Source organism: Neomonachus schauinslandi, chromosome 5, assembly GCF_002201575.2.
Source record: "Neomonachus schauinslandi chromosome 5, ASM220157v2, whole genome shotgun sequence".
NCBI classification, from domain to species: Eukaryota; Metazoa; Chordata; class Mammalia; order Carnivora; family Phocidae; genus Neomonachus; species Neomonachus schauinslandi.
Window position 1 is genome coordinate 168,859,664 of NC_058407.1, and position 18,754 is coordinate 168,878,417.

At 47.8% G+C, this 18,754-nt stretch overlaps 1 protein-coding gene across 2 annotated transcripts; it reads left to right on the forward strand.

The window, feature by feature from the left end:
- The first annotated feature begins 10,606 nt into the window (after nt 1-10,606).
- Nucleotides 10,607-17,464, forward strand: FIS1 (fission, mitochondrial 1). 2 transcript variants are annotated; one of them, XM_021692493.2, is made up of 5 exons: nt 10,607-11,031; nt 14,738-14,870; nt 16,230-16,306; nt 16,725-16,830; nt 17,160-17,464. In XM_021692493.2, exons 1-5 carry the CDS (start codon nt 10,942-10,944, stop codon nt 17,255-17,257), a joined length of 504 nt encoding a protein of 167 aa, XP_021548168.1. In that variant the 5' UTR covers nt 10,607-10,941; the 3' UTR covers nt 17,258-17,464. The 2 variants fall into 2 exon arrangements, with proteins under 2 accessions (XP_021548168.1, XP_021548160.2); XM_021692485.2 differs by lacking the exon at nt 10,607-11,031 and adding an exon at nt 13,662-13,815.
- Nucleotides 17,465-18,754: the final 1,290 nt, after the last annotated feature.

Sequence of the window (18,754 nt, forward strand, 5' to 3'; positions counted from 1 at the left end):
TTGAGTTGCATGAGTTCTATATATATTTTGGATATTAATCCCTTATTGGATATATTATTTGCAAATATCTTCTCCCATTCAGCAGGTTACCTTGCCCTTTTCTTGATGATTTCCTTCACTGCATGAAAGCTTTTTGTTTTGGTGTAGTCTCAATAGTTGATTCTTGCTTTTGTTTCCCTTGCTTGAGGAGACATCTCTAGAAAAATGTTTTCTACAGCCACTGTCAAAGAAATTACTGCCTATGTTTTCTTCTAGGAATTTTATGGCTTCAGGTCTCACATATAGGTCTTTAATCCATTTTGAGTTTACTTTTGTGTATGGTGTAAGAAAGTGATCCAGTTTCATTTCCCTGCATGTAGCTGTCCAGTTTTCCTAGGACCATTTGTTCAAGAGACTGTCTTTTCCCCATTGCATACTCTCGCCTCCTTTGTCAAGGATTAATTGACCAGATAAGTGTGGGTTTATTTTTGGACTCCCTATTCTATTACATTGACCTACATGTCTATTTTTATGTCACTACTCTACTGTTTTTGTTACGGCAGCTTTGAGGTAGATCTTGAAATCTGGGACTGTAATACCTCCAGCTTTGTTCTTCTTTCTCAAGATTGTTTTAGCTATTTGCGGGCCTTTGTGGTTCCATACAAATTTCAGTATTATTCTAGTTCTGTGAAAAAAATGCTCTTTGTATTTTGATTCAGGTTGCATTAAATCTCTAGATTGCTTTGGATCATATGGACATTTTAACTATGTTGCTTCTTGGGGTGCCTGGGTGGCTCAGATGGTTAAGCGTCTGCCTTCAGCTCAGGTCATGATCTCCAGGTCCTGGGATCGAGCCCCGAATTGGGCTCCCAGCTCAGCAGGGAGTCTGCTTCTCCCTCTCCCGTCTCCCCTGTTTGTGCTCTCTCTCTCTCTCAAATGAATAAAATCTTAAAAAAAACAAACAACAAAACCCTCTTATGTGCCAGGCACATGCTAAGTCTTTCCATATACCACCTTGTTTCACTCTAACAGAAATCTATGAGATGGGGCCGCCTGGCTGGCTCAGTCAGTGGAGTGTGCAACTCTTGATCACGGGTTTGTGAGTTCAAGCCCCACGTTGGGTATGGAGATGACTTAACAAGAGAAGTCTAGGGCGCCTGGGTGGCTCAGTTGGTTAAGCGACTGCCTTCGGCTCAGGTCATGATCCTGGAGCCCCTGGATCGAGTCCCGCATCGGGCTCCCTGCTCAGCAAGGAGCTTGCTTCTCCCTCTGACCCTCCCCCCTCTCACGTGCTCTCTCATTCTCTCTGTCTCAAATAAATAAATAAAATCTTTAAAAAAAAAAAAAAAAGAGAAGTCTAAGACACAAGTACCATTACTACAGATCCATTTTACAGATAAGAAATGGAGTTCACGAGGTTATGTAACTTGTTACTCAAGGTCTCATAACCACTAAGAAACAGGACTCTGACATGGACTGACTCTCTAGGCCTCTGCCAAACCATGCCTGCAGAAGTGCACAAGGAAACTGAGGCAAAAGGAAAACAAGGTAGAGACGGGGGTGAGGTGAGCACACTGAACGGATAAGCAAAGTGTAGTCTGTGCACACAGCGCAATATTACTCAGCATTAAAAAGGAAGGACATTCTGGGCGCCTGGGTGGCTAAGTCGTTGGGCGTCTGCCTTTGGCTCAGGTCATGATCCCGGAGTCCTGGGATCGAGTCCCGCGTCGGGCTCCCTGCTCCGTGGGGAGTCTGCTTCTCCCTCTGCCTCTGCCATTCCCTCCACTTGTGCTCTCTGGCTCTACCTCTCTGTCAAATAAATAAATAAAATCTTTAAAAAAAAAATGTTTCTTCCAATCCATGAGCATGGAATATCTTTCCATTTGTTTATGCCTTCTTCAGTTTCTTTCATCCATACTTTATAGTTTTTGGAGTACAGGTCTTTCACCTCCTTGGGTAAGTTTATTTCTGGTATTTTATTCTTTTTGGTGGGATTGTTTTCTTAACTTGCCTTTCTGCTACTTCATTATTAGCATATGGAAATGCAACAGATTTCTGCATATTAATTTTGTATCCTGTGACTTTACCGAATTCATTTACCACAGCTCAATTGAACATGGGCACCCCCAACAGAGACTAGAACAGCATCCCAGAAGCCCCATCACTGTCCTTTCCAATCTCCAACTGCCCCCACAAAGAAGGACCACTAACACAATTTCTAAAATAGAGATGCCTTTTGTCTGGTTTTGCATTCTATTTAAGTGCACTTGTGCAACGTATAGTTGCTTTGGTACATCTATATAATGGAAAAATCTGCAGCAATGAAAAATGAACAAACTTAAGTTATATACAACAACATGGACGAATCTCACAAACATGACATTCGGTGAGAGAAGCCAGACACTGAAAAGTAGAGGTTTCAAAGAAACCCAGACAAAAGTAAACTGTAGCATTACAGTTGCATGCTTGGATGGGGGGTGGGGGATGGGGGATGTGGCCATAAAAATCAGGATATTGGTCACTATTAGAAAAGTAGGGGGTTAGGGGCGCCTGGGTGGCTCAGTCGTTAAGCGTCTGCCTTCGGCTCAGGTCATGATCCCAGGGTCCTGGGATCGAGCCCCGCATCAGGCTCCCTGCTCAGTGGGAAGCCTGCTTCTCCCTCTTCCACTCCCCCTGCTTGTGTTCCCTCTCTTGCTCTATCTCTGTCTGTCAAATAAATAAATAAAATCTTTAAAAAAGAAAGAAAAGTAGGAGGTTATAATTTTGGTAGTGAGTCCAAGTTGGGGAGGAGGGTTTTTGGAAGATTGGTGATGTCCTATTTCTCGACTGGGTGGTGGTTACATAGTGGTTCGTTCTATAAAATCAGTGAGCTGTACATTTTTCTGTGTGCACTTTTGCGTGCGTATGTTATACTTTAAAACAAAAAGGTTTTAAAACTGCTTAGCTAAGTGGCATGACTATAATCCATAATAGAGCTTATTTGGTTACCCTGGGAATTCATGACATTGCCTAAAAATGTGAAAACCTGTGATTGGTACCAGCTAGCTCTGTATCCAGGGTCCAGCTGAGAACATTCTAAGTCAGCTGTCAGGCTCAGTGCTAGGCTTTATTTTGTAATTTTCCACTGTGGGGATCAGAAAGAAACTCCACTACCTCCCTACATTATATATGTGTAGCAAATAATAGATACCAACGTGAGTTAGCTTAAGAAAAAAGGAGTATGAACCTTTTCCCAGAATCTACCCAGAAGACTGTAGTTGCCTTCAGGAGGGACTAAAACCAGAATCCAAAAAGACACCAGCCCACGAAGGCACCTCAGGATCTTTCTTGTTAGGTCCTCAGGTTCTCTTGTCCCTGCTTTTCTCTGAAAATCCATTTCATTCTTGTCTCTTTGTAGAGAGATGGTCTCTGTCAGCTTCTCTATCGCTCTGTTCACAGAGCAGAATAAGGGCTCCCCGCAGTTGCTGAGTTTATATATACTTCAGGCCCAGCCACAGGCAGAGGCTTGTCCCAAGACTAACTATGGTTAAGTCCCAAGACAGAGTGTGGTTGGATCCTCCTCACCCCAAAACGGTGGGCCATCCAAGTATATGGTGCCATTTTTCAAAGAAAAGACATAATGATGAACTGGGCAGATGGTCCAAAAAAGAGTCTGCTACAGAAATCAGTCATCTCCCAAATGGTGATAGACCTGCACACACCACACACTCAGATGTTTTTATTTATTTATTTTTTATTTTTTTTAAGATTTTATTTATTTATTTGAGAGAGAGAATGAGAGAGAGAGCACATGAGAGGGGGGAGGCTCAGAGGGAGAGGCAGACTCCCAGCTGAGCAGGGAGCCCGATGCGGGACTCCAGGATCATGACCTGAGCTGAAGGCAGTCGCTCGACCAACTGAGCCACCCAGGCGCCCCACTCAGATGTTTTTAAAAAGTAATTGTCCTTATATTTCAGAGAGTCGGGGAAAGAAAATGTCTGGCCTCTAAACTAAGGGTTGCTTCTGCCCACCTGCCACGGTTGAATCTGGCCACCCCCAGATAGGTTTCTTATTTAAATTAAGGAATTACTTAAGGCTTTAAAATTAAATCGCTGTCAGAAGGAGAAATCCACAAAGAGAGACTGTACTTCTCAGTAAATTAGGGATAATTAGCATGTATAAAACCAATTCACAAGGAGCAGAGGTCAAATACAGGACTTCAACAGACCAACCTGGCCTTAGACCTGTTTTGTTGGGCTTACCATGGTGTTAGTCTAAAATTTGGGTGCCAACCCCAGAGGCTGCCCACGTGCCCTCCAGAACCCCATGAGCTGCCCTGCTCCTCACTTATTAACCGGACCCTACGGATGAGCAACTGTTAAAAAATAATTAAAGGAGACAATTGAGGTGATACAAACTTCATTTAACGCTTGAAGACGTAAACTGCAAAATGGAGTGGAAGGCAGGAGGTTTGATAAGATAAAGAGTAAAGAATGAGGAAGAGAAAGAAAATATTTGATTGGCTGGGGCCACCTAGTCAGCCTAGCTTCGGGTGAGTTGGCGTGGCGTTTGGGGATTGGCTGATTGCATCGACTGTGTTCCTGAGCATTTACAGGGACATAGAAGGTGTATAAATTTCGATGTGCTTATGGAGCAGCATGAGCAGGAAGGGCTCCATCTTGGGCCTAGAAAGTTATCTCAATGCAATCTTTTTTTTTTTTTTAAGATTTTATCTATTTATTTGAGAGAGAGAGAGCATGAGCTGGGGGGGGGGGCAGGTGGAACAGAAGGAAAGGGAGAAGCAGGCTCCCCACTGAGCAGGGAGCCCAAAACAGGGCTCAGTCCCAGGACCCTGAGATCATGACCTGAGCCGAAGGCAGACGCTTAACTGACTGAGCCACCCAGGCGCCCCTCAATGCAATCTTATTACCAATAGACTCTAAAACCATTGGTGTTTGTGACTTCTGATCAATTTACATAATTAAATGGTCAATGACTCGATCTCTCTTAATCTATTAACTAAGTAACTAAATCTACTGAAATGCAACACAATCTAAGTAATTCTAAGCCAATTAGCTTAAAATCAATTGCCTAAAGATAATTCACTTAAAGCCAATGGTTTAATCAATCTATTAATACATTTACTTATAATCAGTCATCTAACATCTTATTTTCCCCAGCTTTATGGAGACATAATCGACATTTACGATCTTGTAAGCTTAAGGTGTACAACGTGATGATTCAGGACAAGTGTATATTGTGAAATGATCACAGTGAGGTTAGTTAATACGTCCATCAGCTCACATAATTACCAACTTGTGTGTGTATGTGGTGAGAGCACTTAAGGTTTCCTCTTTGAGTAACTTTAAGCATATCACACTGTGTTGTGAACTATAGTCAGCATATTTTACAGTAGATTCCCAGAATTTATTCATCTTATACCTGGAAGTTTGTACCCTTTGACCAACATTTCCCCATGTCCCCCACCTCCCGCCCCTGGCAACCACCATTCTGCTGTTTCTATGAATTCTGCTTTTTTAGATCCCACATATAAGTGAGATCATACAACATTTTCTTTGCTTATTTCACTTAGCATAATGCCCTCAAGTTCCATCCATGTTGTCCCCAGATGGCAGGATTTCCTTCTTTTTAAGGCTGAATAATTAATATTCCATTGTGTGTGTGTATCACATTTTATCTACTCATCCATCGAGGGACACTTAGGTCATTTCCATGTCGTGGCTGTTGGGAATAATGCTACAATAACATGGGGCTGCAGATATGTCTTCGAGGTAGTGATTTCATTTCCTTCGGATATATACCCAGAAGTGGGATTGCTAGATAATCTGGTAGTTCTATTTTTAATATTTTGAGGAATTTTCATACTGTTTTCCATACCTGCTGCACCACGTTACATTCCACCAACAGTGCACAAGGGCTCCCTTTCCTCCACATCTTGGCTGGCACTTGTTATTATTATTATTTTTTTGGCTGGCACTTGTTATTGCTTGTCTTTTGAATAATAGCCATTTTAACAGGTGCAAGGCGAGATCTCATTGTGGTTTCAATTTTCTTTCTTTTTTTTTTTAAAGATTTTATTTATTTATTTGACAGAGAGAGAGATAGCGAGAGCAGGAACACAGCAGGGGGAGTGGGAGAGGGAGAAGCAGGCTTCCCGCGGAGCAGGGAGCCCGATGTGGGGCTCGATCCCAGGACCCTGGGACCATGACCTGAGCCGAAGGCAGACGCTTAACGACTGAGCCACCCAGGCGCCCCGTGGTTTCGATTTTCATTTCCCTGATGATTAGCGATGCTGAGCACCTTTTCGTGTACCTGTTGGCCATCTGCATGTCTTCTTTAGAAAAATGTCTATTCAGGTCCTTGGCCATTTTTAAATCGAATCACTTGTGTTTTTGCTCTTGAGTTATAGGAGTTCTTTATATATTTTGGAGATTAACCCCTTCTCAGATACATGATTTGCAAATATTTTTTTTCCCATTCCATCAATTACCTTTTCATTTTGTTGATGTTTCTTTTGTGGCTCAAAAGCCTTTTTGTTTGATGTTGGCCCACTTGTTTATTTTTGTTCTGTTGCTTGTGCTTTTGGTTTCATATCCAAAAAATCATTGCCAAGGCAATGTCAAGAAGCTTTCTACCATCATTTGTTAAATAAAATGATTCCTCCTCATTTGAGAATGTTTATGTTTTTACATGCATTTTTTTTCTCTTTCACCTAGTTTTGAGTGTTTCATGGGGTTTTCAGCCAATTCATTAAGTGTATTTCCTCCTTAAATTTATATTTTAAGGAGGCACTTATTAGACTAAATGTATTTCATATAGGATATATGGAATTAATTATGGTTTTAGGAATCTTTTTTAGTTTTGCCTACATTTGAATAGCCAAGGATTTTTTTTTCCCAGTTCTATGCATGAAATCTTTAACAAAGTAACAAAACAAAACAAAACAAGCAGCGGCCACCAAAATACAAAGACATCTAAAAACACAGCAAAGCCAAAAAGTCATAACAACAACAGCAACAACAACAACAAATCATTTACAAACTCTATCGCAAAATAAATATTTTACATTGGACTAAAATTAAAAGGTCAATATGTCACTGTTTGGCTTGATTGTTAGTCAGGAGAGCCTTAGGCAAACTGACCTGCTCCTCTCCAAATTTACTCAATTAATGAAAACATTACTTGTTGGGGCAAATTTTTGGTCACTCACAACCTCCCCTTTTCCTTTGCAGCCCAGTACATGCTCCATTATCTCCTCAACTGACATCAACAAAATGGGACTTAAGCAGATCATAGCTAAATTAAGAGTTGTGGTTGTTGAAGCAATGAATGTTAATTACAACAAAAACTGAAAAGCTGGGGCACCAGGGTGGTTCAGTCGGTTAAGCCTCTGACTCTTGATTTCATTTCAGGTCATGATCTCAGGGTTGTGAGATCGAGCCCCGTGTCGGGCTCCACACCCAAGATTCTCTCTCTCCCTCTCCCCCTGCTTGTGTGCTCTCGTTCTCTCTCAAAAAACCCAAAAACCAAAAAGCAAAAACAACAACAAAAAACCTTCAAAAGCTTCCTGTCTATATGGCAGAACCTTTATCCAGTAAACCCATGTTCCTGTAATTCTTCAGAATGACATTCTGGAAAAAGGGGCCCTGACCCTGGTCCAAGCAACTCCGTTCATCGTTGGTGAAGTATACAGCCACATTCTGGAAGGTCACTGAGTCCTGAAAGAATTCCTAAAGTCAGTCATCCAGTAGCTCAGAGCTGGACCAGGGCAATGTATAAGGTTGGGGTGAAAGATGCTCTGGTTCTTTTTTTTTTTTTAAAGATTTTATTTATTTATTTGACAGAGAGAGACACAGCGAGAGAGGGAACACAAGCAGTGGGGAGTGGGAGAGGGAGAAGCAGGCTTCCCAGCAAGCAGGGAGCCCAATGCGGGGCTCAATCCCAGACCTGAGCTGAAGGCAGACGCTTAACGACTGAGCCACCCAGGCGCCCCGCTCTGGTTCTTCTTTTGGCAGCTTGAATTCAGTGCTGAATGAAATGAATGAACACTCACTGACCTAGGAAATTCTCTTGCCTCTTTGTGATTTGTCCTTCTTCTTCTCTTTACCAGATTCTAAAACCAAAGTGGCAAATGGCAAAGGTGATGTTGTTCCCAGAATAGACAAGCAGGAAAATCACACCTAAAAAGTTTAATTTAAGGTTCATCTGTTGTTTGAAAAAAAAAAAACAGAAACAACCCTCTTTGTCTGGGTCACTGCTCTCCAAAATTTAGTCATTTGCAAGAGGTACCTCAAATAAATGAAATTATTCATCGCCCCAAATGAATGCTTTTGCAGATAATCACCATCATTGAGAGGTAATATTATTGGGGTCACTACCATTGGAGCCCTGTCTTTTCCACTTTGGTGGACCAGAAAAATAATTTAAAGTTATTTTCCATATGCTTACTCCCCCTGCCCCTGCCCATGCCTCATCCTTTAAAAAATCTCTTCCCATCCTTACTGTACTAGTGAAATTACTCTCTAAGCTCACCACAAATAACCAACCGGTGTTGAATCTAGTGGCCTATTTTCGGTCCTCATCCTATTTAACGTCTTTGCAACTTTTCAAATAATTGCCCACTGGTATTGACTGAAATCTCTCTTGGCTCTCAGGACACCAGCCTTCCTGGACTTCCTTTTGGCAGCTCCTAGGTCCACTTCTCATGCTCCTTGTCTCTTTTTTCTTCTGCCTACTTCTGAAAGGTTTTCTGGTCCTTGGAGTTCTGGCTTCTATTTGTACAATCTCTATCTACATGCTCTTCCTTCTACGTATTTAGAGAATGGTTCACCCCCCCTTTTTAAAAAAAGATTTTATTTATTTATTTGACAGAGAGAGAGAAAGCACAAGTAGGCCGAGTAGCAGGCAGAGGGAGAGGGAGAAGCAGGCTCTCCACTGCGCAGGGAGCCGGATGTGGGGCTCAATCCCAGGGTCCAGGGATCATGACCTGCACTGAAGGCAGCCGCTTAACCAACTGAGCCACCCAGGCACCTCAGAATGGTTCACCCTTACACCAAGCTAGAAACCTGGATGCAGTCATGGAGTCCTCTCACTCCCTCGTCTTCCATATCCATTTTGGCCACCAAGTTCTGTCCATTTTATCAGAGAAACCTTTCCTCCCTCTATTGTTTTCCCGTTCTTTTCAGGGCCAATGCCTTAGCCTAAATCTTTGCTGATTCTAGCCTGACCTATCACCATCTCTTTTACACCGGTCTCTCTGCCCCTCAGAACACCCTCCACACTAGTCACAAGATTTGCAGTTACAATAAATACAGCAGATCCTGCCCTTCTTTTAGAGGTATTTTCTCTACCTAAAAAATGAAGTGTAAGCATCACTGCGTGGCTTGCAGGGTCTCTCTGATTTATTCTGCAGGCACCTGTCCTCTAGTCTTCCCACAAAACTTTCCCTCCCACCCCTGGCCCTTTCTTGAGACTACCTAGGGTGCTCCCTGTTCCTAGAATGCCTTTTCTCACCTTCACCTGGCATTCTTGTTCTTCAAGATTCTGGTTCAAATGTCAACTCACGTTTCTTCCCGAAAGACTTTTCTAGCACCTCAGGCCAGGTGAGTTACCCCTTCTCGAGTTGCCCTTTGGCAGTCCATTTGAATGGTAATGACAGCTTAACTTTTCTAGAATGTTCTTTACTTTCATCATCTCACATTTCCTCATTATAAGAGATTCACTAGGAAGACATTAGTATTTTTATCCTGATTTTTCACCTGAAGTTTAGCTAGATTAAGGCAAACTGACCACGATCACAAGTCTATAGACAGTCGAGGCTGTTTGACTTTTCCAATATCCACTGGCTCCCAAATTCCAGCGTGCATCAGAATTACCCATTGGGCTTGTAGAAACACGGACTGCCTGCATCTCCCCGCCCCCCCCCCCCCCCCCGCAGACTTTCTGGTTCAGCAGGTTTAGGAGTGGGGGTCCGGTGATCTGCACTTCCGAACAATTCCCAGGGGATGCCTATGCTGCCGGTTCTGGGACTGCACTTTCACACCTTTGCTCCTGAAAGCGTCTTAGAGAACGCACAGCATCAGCATCTTCTGGGAGCTTCTTAGAAATGAAACCTCTCCGGCTTCACCCTAACCCTACTGAATCAGACTCTGCATTTTTAACGATTCCAGGTGATTTCGTGTGCACCTTGTTTGTGTGTACTCATCACACACTTTTGTACCGAGACAGACTCTAAAGGGGACAACACGTAATTTTAAATTGTAATTTACAGAGAGCGTCTCTGGGGCAAGAGTGAGCAAGGAGCATTTCCGTCACCCCAGAGTTAGAGAGGCGGGGAGGAGGGGCGGGGAGATGAAATTGGAGACTCCCAGGCCTCGGCGCCGCCCGCTCCGCCTCCAAGTCGCGCCGCGCCCCGCCCCCCTCTCCGAGCTCAGCCCGTTAATTGGCCATCGGAGTTCCCCCTCACCGCCCCCCCCCCGCGCCCCGCCCCGGTTTCCGCTCGGCCCCGCCTCCCCGAGGAGGCGGCTACCGCGCGACACCCACGCGGCGCTCTCCTCCCCCGCACCGCGCCGGCGGCTCCCCCGGGTCCTCCGGACCACCGAGCCCTCTTCCTAGAGCAGCCCGGGAGGAGACCCCCCCCCCCCGACTCCTCGCTTCCTCGGGTGCCAACGTAACCAGTACCCGGAAGTGCAGACGTCTCCGCAGTTTCTAGAGTCGTCTGTACAGCTCCCGTCGTTACTCTTTCATTCACGCCACAAACGATGCTTGGACTCCTGGCCTTTGGCAGAGAGATGAATGAGACCCAGTCCCTGTCCACGTCAAGGACTGCAGGACTGGGTGATCAACTCTGTACCGCCGAGGAGCTGGAGGCGCGGGGGCCGGATCGAAGGAATCTGTCCCGGAGGGGGAACGGCCCCCGGGGCTGGCAGTCGCCTGCCCTGTAGGCGCTCCGGTGTTTGGTGAATGGAGAGCATTCCGGGTGGAAGAAAGGCGGCTGCCAGGAAAACGTCTCGCCGTGCAGGATTGAGGGTGCCTAAAGATGAAGCTGGGAAGGTAAGCAGGGGCGACCCTGAAGGGCTTCGTGGGCGTGAGAAGACATTTAAACAATGTTCTGCGTAGCCCAGATGGTATTTTTAAGCAGGACATTGGAGCTCTGATTTGCACCTTTAAAATACAACTGGTAGCCAGGCTGGGTTTGGAAGAGGGGGAAAAAAATCTGACGTATGTATGAAGTATGGTGACGGAATGGAGACGGGGGTGGCCTGACATTCACTTACTCGTTAGCAGTCTTGTTTCTTCCATTGAGGTAACTTGCATGAGAGAAGGACTGTGTCTGTTTAGTTCATTTCTCTTGCCCAGCACTCCGAAGAGTGCCTGGCACACAGTAGGCCCAGAACTAATGTTTGTTGGGTGGATGAATGAGTCAGTTTGCGATGGATAGGACTTCCTGATTGGATAGCAAATGAAAGTGGGAGGTAGAGGTGAGCATCGCCGAAGACTAGAACACAAATAGTGGAACCTTGTTTAGAGGGTGTTTGCTGAGCTCTTCTCCCGGGCTGTCCACCAACAAGGTGCTGTAGGGCAAAAGACCAGAGCAGGCTCGCAACTAACGGTGTAGTCAAGGGAGGGGCCCAGGGCCCAGAATGTGCTAACAAATGCCAGTTCTAGTTCTTAGTCCCACCAACCAAAAATGTCAGTTTCTTTTCTGCCCATTTACAGAACCAAATTTGAGAAGTGCCTGCTTTTTTGTTTTGTTTTGAATCTTACAGTCCACATGCAAAGAATCCATATGACTGTGACTTTAAGGTTGTTTGTTATTTCATTATATTCATGTATCATCATTTAATAAAACCATTCCCTGGCGCTTTTGTTGTTTGTTTACCTCCACAGGTAATGCAGGAATGAATGTCTTCATGTCTTGCTTTTCCTTTTTTTTTTTTTGCTTTCGTTGAATGCTTCCACAGGAGATTACTAGTCAGATAATATTACATCTTTTAGCTCTTACTCATTTTCCCTCACTGCTTTCCAAAAAGTTAATAATAGCAACAACAATATCTCTTTATGCAACAGTTATAAATTATATGAGAATCTACTGGTGGTAGGTCCTGAGCTGGGCTCTAGGGGCATAATATGAGCAATATAGCACAGACCCTGCTCTCATGTAGCTTCCAGTCTCGTATGAGAGGGTGGCATTCATCAAGTTATCACACAAGTGTAATTACAAACTGACAAATGGCGTGAATTAAAAATACTGGCTGCTAGCTAAGACGGTGAAACCAGTGTTACAATTTCAGCAGCACTCGTGGTAGTTTGCGGGGTTTCATTTTTAATTTTCCTACTGTACTACCTTCGTTTTAAATTTTCCTGCTGTACTTGAAACAAATGGTTTCCCAGGATTGCTTTGCTTTGCCTTCTAGGCTTTAAATTAACCTGAGTTGTTCCTCCCTAGCTCATCCTGCTGCTTAAGGGAAGTCCTCTATTGTAAACCAGCAAAAAATTACAAATTTAGGCCTGAATTGTTTCAAGATGAATAGCTGGAATGTACTTAGGAGCTTGTCCTATCCTCTCCTCTTTATTCTTTAACAGACTCCCCCTATCAAAGTCATTTCAGCTGTTGGAGCTAAGTAGAGAAGACTATCTCTTGCCTACCTGACTCACAAGGCTATTCTGAGAATTAAAAAAAATAAAAAATTAAAGGGGCTTTGCAAACATGAAAGGTTTTTGGATGATAATCCCTGCATTTGCACTGCCCTCTTTACTATTGTTCGCTTTATTTCATGTCTATTCAACAAATATTTATTGGACATTGATCTAGTGCCAGGTGCTGGGGATGCAAAGAGACACAAGATCCAGGTTCTACCCTCATGGAACTTTCATTGTAATGTGCACTGGAGCACTGTGGGTCAAGGTGAAAAGAATTTGAAAGTCACTACCTACCCAGTCCCATCACTGCACAGACCAGGTGCCAGAGGACTGAACATTTACCTCTCCCATGTTTTGACAGCTTCTCGCTGCCCATGACCCACGGCAGATCTTACCCCTCAGGCACACCCAGAGGAGGCTTTATCTAAGCATTAAAAGATTGGACCCTTTCTGCAAGTAATGGGGTAACAGCTTTTCTTTAAATTCCCATTTAAAGATTTCCATAGTATCCTCTATTCGTATGTATCCCAGTCTCTGGGTGAATGCTTAAGTGGTCCCGTTGTCAATCCTCTTGTAAGCCAGCAGAGGCCCTAAAAACCTTGGTACCAGTTATGATTTTGTTACAGGCACCGAAAGGTAACGTAGCCTCCGGTTTCCTAGACTTAGAGGGGGTGGGGCCAGAGGGGAGGTAGGTTTAGACTGGTTCCCCCCCCCTAATTTTAAGATCATGGCGGGTCCTCCACCATCCTCCTTCAGTTTTTCAGCCCAAGGGCTAACCACCAAGACATAGGTCCAAACTCTATTAAGGCAGCCTCGGTGGAGGAAGGCACACGCGGGGCACTCGCGAAGACGAATATGGGACATCGAGTTGTACTGTGAGAGGTCCGCAGGTGGAGGGGGTGAAAGAGGGACCGTTCGGAGCGTGCGCATTAGAGCCCCAACGTGTGCGCTGGCGGCGCAGAGAAGGGGCGGGGCGCCACCGGCGGAGAGGGGCGGGCTCGGCGTCAGCTGTGTAAGGTGATTGGCTCTGCGATGGGGAAGGGGCCCGCTTCCGCCGGACGACGGAAGTGGCTCTCCAGCCCTGCCAGTAGGCCATGGAGACGGTGGCACAGTAGCGACCTAGGTGTGAGGATTGCAGGGGCGGCGGCCATGGAGGCCGTACTGAACGAGCTGGTGTCTGTGGAAGACCTGCTGGTGAGGCCTGGCCTCGAGGGAGGGAAAGGGAATATTCGGACGGGCGGGTCCCGAGGAGAGTCCGGTTGGGGCCAGACCCTCTACCCAGCATCAGTTTTGCCTAGGGAAGTGGAACTACGGCTCCCGGCATCCTCTGCAGCGTCCGGCCCCTGCCCAGAGGTTCTACTTTGTCCGGTAGCCTAATGGGAATTGTAGTTTTCTGCGCCGCCACGCCCCACACTCGGGGCCTGCAGTCTGGCGTAGAAAGACTGACAGGTTCTGGGCGCGTGCAGGAGTTAGGAGGTCAGGGTGCGGACACATTTTTTTTTTTTAATTGTTTTTAATTGTTCCTTCAGTGATGGTGGGGGGAATATAGCAACTACCATGAAGATTCTTTCATATATTACTCACAGAATCCGGAACGGTGCTAAGTGCATTGCAGGCCATATCTCAATCTTTGTAGCTCTGTGGGCTATTGTGGGCACTGTGAGGACTGTTTTTATTCCCAATTTGCAGATAAGAAAAGGTCCAGGCCGACAGGGTGGGGCTGGTTGGGGGAAGCAGCCACCGACGAGGGACTGCGGGGGTGGTGGTTGAGCAGTTCTGACAGCGTGTTTACTGTTTAGCCACTCGGGGTCAGCTGCCTCGGGAGCAGTGCCTGGAGCCGCCAGTAGGTGGCATCTCCGCTCGGTACCACTAGGGGGAGGGAAGCGGACGGGGGTTACCGTCCAAGGAGACAGACCCTCGCTAAGAAGCAGAATCCCTGGGTCTGGGTCCCAGGGATGAAGCTAGCGGAACCTGGGGTGCCGGATGCCAAGACCCGCGAGGGAAATGTGGCAGAGACTGGGGAAGATGGGGCTAACTGGGAATTGGACACGCAGGTCCTGCTAGAGAATGGCGGGCCCCTTCGTTTCTAAATGACTCCTCTCCTCTCCTATGGCAGAAGTTTGAAAAGAAATTTCAGTCTGAGAAGGCAGCAGGCTCCGTGTCCAAGAGCACGCAGTTTGAGTATGCCTGGTGCCTGGTGCGAAGCAAGTACAACGATGACATCCGGAAAGGCATCGCCCTGCTGGAGGGTGAGGAGGAGCTAGGCTGCCCCGCTCTCCCCTTCCCAGCTGCCAGCCGGATCTGACCTCTACTGCCATGGCCTCGTTCACTCCCTCCATCTCAAGTGCTGGGATCCTTTTTCAACGTGGGAGCCTATAATAGTCACCTCGCAGTTATTTTCCTGTAAAGAGCTGCGAAAAAGGGCTGCCCCTTAGCCTGGCTTCTCCCAGGGTGCTTTTGGCTAATTACCACCTCATCCTTGTTTAGCCAGACAGAGTCAGAGCACGGCAGTCCCCGCAGGACTCTGGCAATCTGGTAGCCTGACCATAAGGAGAGTGACTTGTCTGAGGTCACACAGCTAATGAATTCGTGGCTGAATTAGGACTAGAAGCTTCTGTCCTGTGTGTCCCAGACCCTTGCTCTTTGCCCCCACCATGTTGCTTATTCAACAGCTGTTGAAAACCTTCCATGAGGGTGGTGTGGAAGAAGTACAGAAGACAGGCCCCCAGACCTGGGAGCAGATGGCACTGTTTTGATTGCAATCCTATTTCCTATTGGTTTTGGATGGGTCACCATTTGTCAGAGGCCACAATACTTGACCTTTAAATTTCTCTGTCTCCTGTACCCGTTTCTCTTGGTCAAGTAATCATGTGTACGCAAATAGCGTACTAGCGAAGGATGGCCATTGTAAATCTATAAAAACAAAAGTATTTTCTAATGCAAATAACTTCACCCTACATTTGCCATTTGGCCCATTCAGATTTCTCAGGTTTCCTCTACAGCTGGGCACAGCTGTAGATGGGGTCTCTAAGCATTGCCAGTTCTAGTTGAGGAGACAGAACAGACACTTGGGCAGATTGATAAATACCCGCAAAACTACCAAATTCTACTGCATAGCATACAACCGAGCACATAAGCCTCTGGGAAGTCACTGAATTAAGAAAGAATCAGGTCATGTCACTCAGGGAATGCTCACAGAAGATGAGCTTCGAGCTGATTTTTTTTTAAGGGGGAGAGAGGGCACACTTACTTGAACGCTAGTCTGGGCAGCAAGTGACCGCAGTGAGAACACGCGGTGCTAGAAGTGAGGAGAGCTGCCTTTGGCTTCTCCAGCGCCTTGATTTCCTGTCGGTTCACTTAGATGAGCCAGAGCTGACTACAGCATGGAGACCAGGGTGTTGATCACCCGGGTGTCCGGCAGCCTGGGTCCGTGCTGCCCCGGAGGTCTGACGGGGAAGCCACAAGTGGCCAGAGCTGAAAGGGAAGCACAGGACAGTGACTTTCTCCCAGGATCATACAGGGGTTCAGAGAGTGGACGGGGTCTCTGGGACACAAGCACTAGGAAAGGAGAGAAGCGGTTTTCACCCTCTTTCCTCCACCCTCCCCAGAGCTGCTGCCCAAAGGGAGCAAAGAGGAGCAGCGGGATTATGTCTTCTACCTGGCTGTGGGGAACTACCGGCTCAAGGTAAGGCGGGGGTGCCGCAGCGCCCTCTCGTTTCTCCGCCACGGGGGAGCCCTGGGCCTCGGGAAGGCCGAGGAAGGCTGTAGGCAGGAGACAGAGGTGCAAGGTGATAGATAGCAGGCTGAGGGAAGATGAGAGACAGAGATTCCAGCTGCTGAGGGTGTGGGGAGCAAGGTGACCTCAGGTGGGAGTGCAGCCCCAAGCCTTGGGTTGTTATCTCCCCCAGCTTATCACCCCCACACAGTTGGGGTGGTTTGTGGACTCTACTCCATGGGGTGGGGCTGGAGTCAGGGAGGAGGAGGGGCGGTGGAGGGAGAGGGAAGAGCCCCCAGGGCCAGTGAAGGGAAGGCCCCTCTGATGGGCAGGAGGAGTGACAGAATACTGAGGGTGTGTGTGGGGGGGATGTTTTCCCTGAGTGCAGGAATATGAGAAGGCACTAAAGTATGTGCGGGGCCTGCTGCAGACTGAGCCCCAGAACAACCAGGCCAAGGAACTGGAACGGCTCATTGACAAGGCCATGAAGAAAGGTGAACTCTTCTTCTCTGACCTCCTCCACTCCCCACTCTCCTGGGCCCTAGCATCCCCAGGCGTCTCTCGGCTTTTTTTGGTTAAGTCCTCTTCCTTCCCCCAGGCCTGGGCTCTCTGGTCTCCCTTTAAATGCCCCCCTACCCGCCCCCCCCAAGCAATTCCTCAGCCCCTCAGAAGCCTTCTTTCTCCAAGCCTTGGAATCCCTCACCTCATGACTCCAGGGGAAGAGGCACGTCTTTTGAGGAGCATCGGGCAGGGAGAAAGAAGATGGTGGGCAGGGTCCCTGTGGGGGCTGGGCTCCTGACAGTCTCCCTTTTCCCTTTCCCAGATGGACTAGTGGGCATGGCCATTGTTGGAGGCATGGCCCTGGGCGTGGCGGGTCTGGCTGGACTCATCGGACTTGCTGTGTCCAAGTCCAAATCCTGAATGAGACTGCACCTCCGCCTCTGCCCAGGGATACGTGGGAGCCTATGGAGGACACTCGAAGAGGGGGGACCCATCCATCCTTGCTCTTTCTTCTGCACCCCATCACTGCCCTCTGGCGTTCAGCCTCCTTTCCCCAGAGACGTGTCCAGTAGCCCCAAACCATGTGCTCCGGATGAGTGTAAATAAAACTGGGCCTTGGCTTGGGAACTGCTGTGTCCGTGTGGAGGAAGGGGCGGGCTCCAGTGGGCCCCAAGGTGGGGGTCACCCGTGGTCCTTTCCTGCTCACCTTCTTACTCCAACCCCCCGTGGCTGGTGTGGGGTTTGCCTTTGTCCGCCAAGCTGCCCAGACCCCACGCCCTTCCTTCCTCCCCCTCCTCCAAAGCTGTGTGCTTGAGCAGTGGTAGGCAGAACGGGGACAGGGGACGGGGACAAGGCCTTTGCATGGCGCAAGAATCCTGGGAGAAAGCAGTGACTGGAGGCGGGAAGGGCAGAGCTGAGGGGACAGGCCAGGATTTATGTCTCCTGTCTCCTCTGACCCACACAGCTGCCTCTCAGCGCGTGGAGTTTTCCACACCAGGGGGCCCCCCACTCAGTTTCCTCTAAAACCTCCGCCCTTCCCTCCCTTTGTCTTCCTGCATTCCCCGCCCCCCCACACCGCCCCGCCCCGTCATCCTCCTTAGAGGAGGGGCCGCTGCCCAGGGGCGGGAATGGGCATTTGGCAAGAGTTCTTGAGAAAAGTTACAAACTCAGGACATCCCGGGTTGTCAGCTCAGAGATGGAAGGTCAGGACCCAGTCCCCACCCAGCCTGCTTTGCCCCACACCCGCCCCGTGCCAGGCTCAGCATGGGCCTGTCTTGCTTCACTGCATACCTCTCGTTCCACAGCCAAGCCAGCCTGGCTTGGGGGGATTGGGGAGGAGGCACCTGAGGGGAGCGCAAGGAAGCCTGACACCGGGGTGGGTGGGAGGGGTAGTGGGGGGATACACTCGGCTCAGTGATATCCTGTGAGACTGCCTGGGGGTAGCATCCAGCCCCTGTGCCCTGGAGACTGAGCCCCTGCTGCATTTGCAGGATGGGAACCAGAGCTGTCCTGGCTGTGGCCTAGGGGCAAGAAATGGTACCATCCACAGCAGGACAGGTGCTCAGCAGGTGCTCGCCGTCGGCTTGGGGTGGGGACCCAGATGTTTCTAATCTGTCATAATTAATAGAGCTGGTGACAGTTCTGATGGCTGATTAGCCACAGGATCACATTCTGGGCCTGTAATTTATCCCCCTCAGTGGCCCTTGGCAGCAAGATCAAGCTTGGTGCCGAGAATCAAAGATCAATCTGACAAGGGGGGAAATTCAAGTTCAGGAAGTTGAAGTTTGGAGGAAAGCAACTGGTGGCCTCACCCCAGCCTGCGGTATCCAGACCCAGGGTGGTCACCAAGGAGGGAGCAGGTCACACTTGTGGGGAGCTTTTGATCTGGGGTCACAGGTCTTAATACAACCCATGAGG

Coding starts and splice junctions, on each gene's coding strand:
- FIS1 (XM_021692493.2), top strand. CDS start 10,942: ATGGAGAGCATTCCGGGTGGAAGAAAGGCGGCTGCCAGGAAAACGTCT. Junction 14,871..16,229: donor AGGCATCGCCCTGCTGGAGG/GTGAGGAGGAGC, acceptor CACCCTCCCCAG/AGCTGCTGCCCAAAGGGAGC. Junction 16,831..17,159: donor TGACAAGGCCATGAAGAAAG/GTGAACTCTTCT, acceptor TCCCTTTCCCAG/ATGGACTAGTGGGCATGGCC.